We start from the raw sequence: 8,861 nt of genomic DNA on the forward strand, positions 1-8,861 counted from the left end.
CAGTGCTACCTATGGAGGGGCTACTGAGAACCTTGATTTTTGATTCTCTGTGTGTGTGTGTCTGTGTGTGTGAGAAAACCTGAGGTCTGATATCAAGAGTCTTCCTCAACATCTATCTCATTTGTTGAGTCAGGGTCTCTTATTGAACCCACAGCTTGCCAATATGGCGAGTCTAGCTTATCAGATGCCCTCTCCCCCACCTTTGGAGTGCTGGACTTACCGATTAGCTGCTATGCCCACCTGGCATTTATGTGGGCGGTAGAGATCTTAACTTAGAACCTAATGCTTGTTCGACAAGCGCTTTCCCTGGTGAGCTATCCCCAGCCCTGGGATTGCTGTGTAAGAAGTCCATGTGTTGTTTATGGGTCTCATCCATCACTGTAGATTGAAGGTCAGGCCCTGGAGAGGTAAAAGCTACCACATTCCTTTACCTTTCCACAGAACGACTGGGGACACCCCAGTCCCATCACAGTTCAACTCCAGCACAGAGAAGCGAAACTAAGAGAGTCATCAAAGTGCTTTATTTGTAAAGCCGGGCTCATGACTCGAGCGCGCACTGTTAGCACTGTTCTCGCTCTTGTCCAAACAGCTTATTTGGAGACAGAGATGGTTACAGACAAAAACCAAAGCATTTTTGTAAACTTCTAAAAGCATACAGATTGGCCACAGAGGAAATGGTTACTCAGACCATGTATATGTACCTTCATTTTTTTAACTTTAGGGTCTCGGGTTTGTAAGTTTGGGGATCAAAGGTTAACAGCAGAGCTTCAGAACACTCAAATGGATCGGACACCACAGTTAACAGTGCCCAGAAACGGAGTCAACTGGTTATTTTAAATGCATCAGGTACAGATGTGTACACTATGTTACAGTGAGTTAGCATCATCCGCTAATGCATCTGTGGCGGGTCAGTACACAGGAGTCGGATGGTGCTGATGCTGGCTTCCAGATGCTGTGAAGGCAGCCCACACATGTTGGGCACAGCTGGACCTGGAGAGGCCAAAAGGAAAGTGACTGGGAAGGCAGCCTGGCAGGGGATTTGTTGACTTGTAATTATTGAAGGGTGGATTTTTTTTTCCTTTCTAAAACTGCCTACAGAAACCATCTCACATTTGAGACAGGGGCTTTTAAAGGCACAGCTGCCACACAGCGTGTAAGCTGGTAATGGACTCTAAGCAAATCTAGGACTCTGTAACTTGAGGCCTTTTAGGAATGCAGGGAAGTTGGAAAATACATAATTGATGCTGGAAGGTTTTTGTTTTGTTTTGTTTTGTTTTGTTTTTTAATCTCAGTTACACACGATCAGCACAGTTTAGGGCAATGAACTTACATAACCAGATTTTGAGTTTAATTTTTTTATAGAAAAAAAAACCCCACTAGATTGATAAATACACATCTCGAGGAACAAAATCCTTTTGCTTTTATGTGATAGACTGTCTACTAAGTACTCTGAACAAAACACTCACTCAGAAACACAACTGCAAGACATATCTCAAAACACAGCAGACGATATGTTCCCTACACTGCAAAATGGCTTTACATGTAAACTTCAAAAATCACATGCTGTATATTAAATTTTTAGATTCAAAAATATCCCTGTTTCTCTAACCATGTAAACAGTAAAACTGAGGGTTTCAGTTAAAGGGATGATTAATTCATAACAAAATTCCATTCCTAAACAATGGCTAAACATAGACCATAACTGGGTTTGCCTTCGGCCACCGGAGGGTTTGAACTCCCTGCTCATCTTCCTGCAGTGGGAGATGTAGCCGCATTTGCCCCAAACTATGCACCTTTCAGGGAAGTTTTACATCTGTTTTGCAGAGTGACTTTCTGCAGCTCAACATAAGGATGGTAACAGTGACAGGCTCCAGGTGAGAAGAGAAATGCAAGTGGTTTTCCTGGAGGTGAAATTGTTGACAGGGTCTTGGCATCAGACTCTTGGAAGATGAAGGGCTTAGCCTGGGACATCTGGGGATGGTGACAGTGTTAGGAGGGAACCCTGAACCAGAACACAGGGAGATGCTAGTATCCCTTTACCAGGGCTGTGGGCTTAGGTAACCACTATTCAGAAGTAGTCTTTCTGTGGGCCAGAAGTGTAACATTTGATATAAAATTTTCTTTCTTTTAATCATCATCATCATGATCATCATGATCATCATCATCATCACCACCACCACCCCGATGAACAATCTCGTATCTTTCAAGTCAGAAAACAAACTGATCTACAGTTTCTCTTGTGGTGCTGCATTGAGGTGCATTTCCGTTCCCTTCCCCCACGGGCTCATCTCTTCATCTATCCGTGGGGCCACAGCTAGAATCAGAGGGGTCTGGCTGTTACAAGCTCTGATTCAAGCTGATCAGTTTTAATTAATTAATTAATTAATTATTTAAAAAATGTGCGCGAGAGTGCACACACGTGTGTGTGCACACGTACAGAGTCAGAAATAGCGATGCTGGGAAATATCAGGTAGCTGTTAAAGCGAGTAGCCCCCAACTTCAGTCATCTCAGCTTGAAGATGTAAACAAGGTTTGCTTCCTGCAAGGTGAGTGCTTCCTGGGGTTGGGTTTTCCTTTTCTTCCTACCCTGAAGCCACCACCAGCCTTCCCGAGTTCATGCCCATCCGGGGCTGTGCAGAAGGTTACAAGATGTGCCCAATAAAGTCCAAAAAGCGCTTGGAATACTGCTCTGGGTTCACAGTCGAGATCTCAGCTCCAGCCTAGGGGGTCATGAAGGAAAAGGATATTGATCGTGAAGGATAAAGAATGCTCATGATCGCCCCAAGTTACTGTTCAGTATCTACAGCTATTTCCAAAAGCGGCTGAACATTAAGACTGCCATTTATTGTGGGGAGCGGGGAGCGTGGAACTGGATCTAAGGCCTTGAACATGTTTGGCAAGCACCTCACCAACGAAAGCCATACCCCCAACCCTAAAGCTAAGAACACAGCTAAGTGGCCTCTCTTCTTAAACCACTACTCAAAGGATCTCTGCCCTTTGGACAAATAAATCTAAACTTCTAGGAATCTGTGAGTGAAAATGAGGCCCAGTCTTTTGGCGCACTACAGACTACTAACACAATTTTCCGGCACAGCAGTTACGAGCACTGACTGCTCCTCCAGCACCCACATGGCAGCTCATAACTGTCTATAACTATGGCTCCTTGGGATCTAAGACTCTCTTCTTGGTGTCTGTGGGTACCATGCATGTACATGATATACACATGCAGGCAAAACACCTATACACATTACATGAAAAGAAAGAAATCTTACGACACCTACACACCCCAATCCCAACTTACCACATTTGAGATATTACCTTTCTACTCAAAGCCCTCCAATGTGCCCCATTTTCTTGGAATAAAACATCATCTCCCTGTGTAGCCCTAGGTATCCTTAAACCTTCAATCCTCCTACCTCAGCCATGAAGGTGCTAGGATTACAGGTAAGTATTACTATGCCAAACTTCTGGAAGTTACTGGGGGCTGTCAGCCTCAGTTTTTCCCACTGGAGGAAAAAACACACTGAAGGGAGAGGAGTGTGCAGGGGAATATTTCCACATTACGCTACATGCTCTCACACACATGGCCTTATGCAGCCCTATGTAGAAAAAAGGTTCTGTGTAAAAGCACACTGGAGTACTGTTCTAAGCAAGGGGAGAGGGGAACCACAATGGAATTCCCCTCACAGGCTTTTCATGGGGATTCAACAATATCCCTGGATCAGTGAAGATTTAGAGCAAACCAGCTAAGTGAGGAGGGTAGGTATCAAAGCTTATCTTATACTCAAGAGCTCTGTATCAGAAGAAGAAAATATTGTGAGAAAAGAGATAGAACCCTGCACCTTTTGGAGCACCTGGCTTCAGGGTGCAACATTTCATATGAAAACAGAACTATTGCCAGTATGTTCATCTTTGGGGTGTTTTTCAAACATGGAAGAACCTACAGATACAGCGATGGACTCTGGTGCTGCAGGGCTGGGTTAACGCCTCACTCCCAGGAACAATCACCAGAGAATTTACAACAGTGAGCCGAGCCAGAAAGGCCAAGAAGTGTCCACCCACTACAGGCAATGCCAGGGTGCTGTGGGGTGTGGCGAGGTGTGCCATGCTGTGGGCGGGGTGCAGGAGCAGTACTTACGCCATGTTTAACAGTTTTTGCAGCGTGGGCAGCTTTCTTTTTTGCATCGTAATGAGTAAGGATGTCAATAATCGCCATGAAGTATACCTCTTTTCTAGGCGCATCTGGAAAGGGCGGAGAGCAGAGACTGTGGGACATGGGACAACACTCAGAAAAAAACAAGCTACTAGGAGGGAGCCAGGAACCAAGGATGCAGAACCCGCATTTCCGTGGGCTCCCTGTACTGAAACAGAAGCCTCAGGAAGCCAGAGCAGTGCAAGGAGGCGTGACCTCAGGGCTTAATCCTAATTTGCATTTCGTTCATGATAGTAAATTGTTTTATGTAAAGAAAAATGCTATTTTTAGAATTTTCTGTAAAACAAGTAGAATTAATTATGCCTCTTAATTAATCCCTTTCTACTCTCAGACACTGTGCATTTTCTCTTTGGATAGAGTATCAGAACTGAATAAAGGATTTTAGGTCTCCATTATCTACTTTCTAAATAGTTTCAAAAGATACACTGTTTCAATTATGAATAGTAAGAAATGTAGATTCAATTATACCTAGTTTTCTTATGTTTAAGGAATGATTTTGGTGGGTAAAATTAAAAATATAGAAAAATACAACCCAAAACCCATTGGCTGATATGTGGGAGGAGGGGCAGAAATTGCCTCTTTTATTATTTAAGTAAGAAGGAGGGATTTTGTTTTTCTTTTTTACCATATCAGTAAAATATTTTTGTCATGGACACGTATCTAGAAACCAAGCAAACCCCAGGAGGATTGACTTGAGTGTGGCCCTGTGGAGGAGGGTCACAGATCTCATCACGCCTACAGCAGAAGAGGCAGTGACTCTCACTATGTGCATGGGGTCCTGGCCTCTGCACCCCTGAAAAGGCTGCCTATGCAGTGATATGTTGGTACCACAAGAAAGTCACCCGAGGGCACAGTGGGCTGCACACACTTGCCTTATCCAAAACAGATCTATGATACAATGGATTTATTTAAAAGAGCCAAGCTGCTTTGTCCAGCCTCTGTTCTGGCCCTCAAACCCCAGACCCCACCCATGCCAGACAAATGTTCCACCAGTGAGCTACAGCCACAGAACACCTTTCATTTTGAGACAGACTCTTGTTAAATTGCTCAGGCAGGCTTTGTACCACTGAGCTTGGCATGAAAAAAAAAAATGATTGGGGTATTTAACCTTTTCACACTGAGGTATAACACTGTGATCTGCAAACATGTTGGGATGCTTCATCCACTGCTATCCTGAGGTGCAAGCTGGACACTCCTGCCAGAATACACTGGACATATCTGTCATAATACATTATCTATAAATGCGTATGTATAATACATTAACAATGCTTTCTAGTTTTCCTCCTCCCTCTAACATCTGGAATTACTGTTTCCTTTAAACACACATCACTGTCTGCTATCAATGCATTTGACTGGGCAGAGGCCCTCAATACAGCAGCACCCTTGAAACTAGGGCCAGAATTACTGATAGATCACAGTGCAAAAATCAAACCACTCTACATGCAAAAGAGTCAATAGCACTAAGCTTACTCTCATGGCATTTAATTGCATAAACATCAATGTTCGGATCAAACTCTCCAGGAGCCAAGGGTGGTGAGCTGTTGAGTGTATTTCCGGGACTGTCTGGTGGTGTCCCGATCGGGTGGGTGCTGTCACTCTCTCCTTCTTCTTCCCCATCGTTCTCCTCACACTCCACCTCCTCCTGCTCTGCTCGCTCCACATCGTGAATCCCCACCAGGAGGCTGTAGTCCATGAGTTTTAACTGTGCAAGGAACTGAAGGAGGAGGAGACAGGTCAGTTACACCTTAACAAGGCTAAGAACCAAAGAACTTATAATCAGAAGGACACACACTGGGGAAGGCTCCAAGGGCTGACGGGGACCCTGAGCATCCTTTATGTGGTTCCTATTCTCGGCAGTTTCCTTGTTTCTGGATGGCTCAGTGCTAGGATCATTCCACCCCACAGCAAATGCAAAGCTAGCCTCTGAGACTTGTATTTCTTATGTAGCTGTTGAGGTACTCCTAAGAGTATAAGCTGCTGTCACAGAAGAGCCCCGGGAGTGTGTGTGTGTGTGTGTGTGTGTGTGTGTGTGTGTGTGTGTGTGTGCGTGTGTGTGGTTTTATCCCAACAATGAAACTGGTTAATGGGCAAAACCAGGGAGTCACCAGGATGCTTGGGACTCCAGCATACTCCTAGCACATACATACCATGCTGTCAGCCACCAACAGCAAAAGCCCACATAGCTCTATCATAGCCACTGAGTGAGTGAGTGGTGTCAGTGCTCTGGTAAGGAACACATTCCCTCTGTACCCATTCTGAACAGCCCATTGACTGTACCCACTTCTGGCTGAGAATGAAGCTAAGGTACTACGTTTCCCATGAGGTCTCAGGGGTATTGTTCCCTTTCCCTTTCCTGTCATGGCTATGGAATCCAGCCAGGCAAGACCCAGCTGTGTTCCCTCCCACCTGTCAAGTTCTTTGACTTTGCATGTTGCTTTCTTCTCCCGTTCTTTTTCTTAATTAATTGGATCTACAAGGATACTTGGTGTGCAATGCTCTTATTGATCCACTGAAGCATGGATGGTTTAGCTGAGAGCAGACTGAGCAACCCACTGACTGACTGGCTGGCTTTGCAGAATCCCACCTGCAAAAGGTGAACGGCCACAACTCCCTGAGAACTGCCACCATCCTGGTACTGTGATGGGGAGCACCAGGCAGCCTGGAGGAAGGGCACTTCCACACACTACAGGCACGCCTGTGTACAGTAGGGACTGGTGTGAATCTAGAGGAAAAGCATGTGGGAGAGGCTGGTCTCCCGCTAACTTTATTGCAAATCACTTTGGTGTCAGAGTGAAATGAGCTCATTCTAAATAGTCAAGTAAGACCTAAACGCTGTGGGGAAAGGAGAGCCCACAAGTAGAAAGAAAAGACAGGCTAGGGATCAGGGCTCAGTTTGGGGGTTGGTGCCAGTGAATGTAGAAAAGGCAAGACATATCTACCCACCTACTACCCCCACCACTAATCTCTTTAAACTTGTTTCTTTCCTTGTTTATTTGTGGTGGGGTCGCACTACATAGCCCTGGTTGGGCTAGAGCTGGGTAGTGCAGACCAGGCTGGTCTCAAAATCATAGCTAACCACCTGCCTCTGCCTCTTGAGTGTAGGGATTAAAGACATATACAACCATGCCTGGGTTATCTCATGTATTTATCTTGAACATATGTAATATGTCCAAATGTGTAGATTCAGAACTTCCTAGACCCCTGCCTGTCTTCGTATAAGTCTTACACTGCTAGGCCTCTGGTTTATTTCTTTATTCCTCTCACAAGATCCAACCTATCTGACTCCTTTAGAAGAAGTTCCTCATTATTCTAAATTCCTGTAGTTTACGTTTTTTTTCTTTTATTTTTTTTATGGGTACTAAGTCCACAGCTACGTACATGTTGTGTAAGCACACAGCCCATCACAAGGCCACACCCTTAGCCTGGGTTACATCCTGAGCAAGGACCTTCCTCATGATTTGTATGAGTCCTGGAGCCAACTCTTCTTCCAGACCATGTGGTCAAGGAGCAGGTTATAAACTCCTGTCAGCAGGTTGAAACAAACCTCCTTACCTCCCCAAATCCCACTTCCCAACACTCCAATCTGACTACTCAACATTTGACCACACTGTTAAAAACTGTAAACCTCATAAGATTCTCAAAAAAATTTATATTAAAATGAAAACTGTAATCACCCTCCTTGAGAGGTTTTGTGGAACACAAAATTCTGGCTGTGCGCTCAAGATTGTCAGTTCACATTCCACGTCAGTGTGTTTGGGAGTGTGGACTCTGAGTAGTTAACTCATGGTCTGACTCAGTTGCTGTCTGTCAGCATCCCTGGATTCAACCTTCCCATGGGCAGAGAGGGATGGTAACAGTATCCATACAGAAGATGTTTTAAGACTGAAAAAAGACAGTAACTTTATGGGAAGGTCGATGTGCTCCATAGATGCTAGCCACCCTGCCTCCTGCATCCCGAAGCCTTTATTCACAGCCACAGTTGTGGGTCCACAGCACATGGAGCTGAGGGGCTCAGTGGGGACACTCTGAGGACTGCACAGATTAGAACTGTATGGTATACACACCCTCAGTGCACTGTGGCTTTCCTTACTGTTAGAATTGACAAGAAGAGAGAAGAAAACGGAAGGGAGTTTCATTCTAAGATTCTGGTTTTTTTTTTTTTTTTTTTTTTTTTTTTGCAGAAAAGGGATTACATAAATGTACTGAATGTATAGATGAACGCTATCAGAACTACAGGAGTCAGACTGGCATATAGACAAAAACTCCTATTGCAGGGAGAAAAAAACAATTAGAACAGATTTTTCAAATGACAATTATTTCTCGTTTCAAAGAAAAATACACACCATTTACTGAGTTCTAACAAACTCAGATCTTCTTTTCTTCATTTTTTTTCCCCCGTTTTGAGACTTAGCTGACCTAGAACTCACCATGTAGACCAGACTGGCCTTGAACTTATAGTAATCCCCCTGCCTCTATGTTCTGGATACTGCAGTTAAAAGAGTGCACCACCGTCTGTCTTACACTCAGAAAGAGTTCATGGAGAGAAAATAGAAAATGAGAATAGCACACATACACAGGTGCGCATGCACACATGAGCACACAAGCACACATGAGCACACAAGCACACATGAGCACACAAGCACACATG

General features: G+C 44.5%; 1 protein-coding gene across 3 annotated transcripts in view; it reads right to left on the minus strand.

Annotated features, from left to right (window-relative positions):
* Nucleotides 1-499: 499 nt before the first annotated feature.
* Nucleotides 500-8,861, minus strand: part of Pip4k2a (phosphatidylinositol-5-phosphate 4-kinase type 2 alpha) — a 153,174-nt gene continuing 144,812 nt past the window's right edge. For all 3 annotated transcript variants that reach the window (XM_021151106.2, XM_021151115.2, XM_029471350.1), the window contains 3 exons: nt 5,684-5,927; nt 4,139-4,242; nt 500-2,720 (listed from right to left, as the gene is read on the minus strand). In XM_021151106.2, the coding sequence (XP_021006765.1) occupies nt 2,643-2,720; nt 4,139-4,242; nt 5,684-5,927 (426 nt within the window). In that variant the 3' untranslated portion in view covers nt 500-2,642. The remainder of the gene's footprint in view (nt 2,721-4,138; nt 4,243-5,683; nt 5,928-8,861) is intronic.

The sequence above is a fragment of the Mus caroli genome, chromosome 2 (assembly GCF_900094665.2).
Source record: "Mus caroli chromosome 2, CAROLI_EIJ_v1.1, whole genome shotgun sequence".
In the NCBI taxonomy this organism is placed as follows: Eukaryota; Metazoa; Chordata; class Mammalia; order Rodentia; family Muridae; genus Mus; species Mus caroli.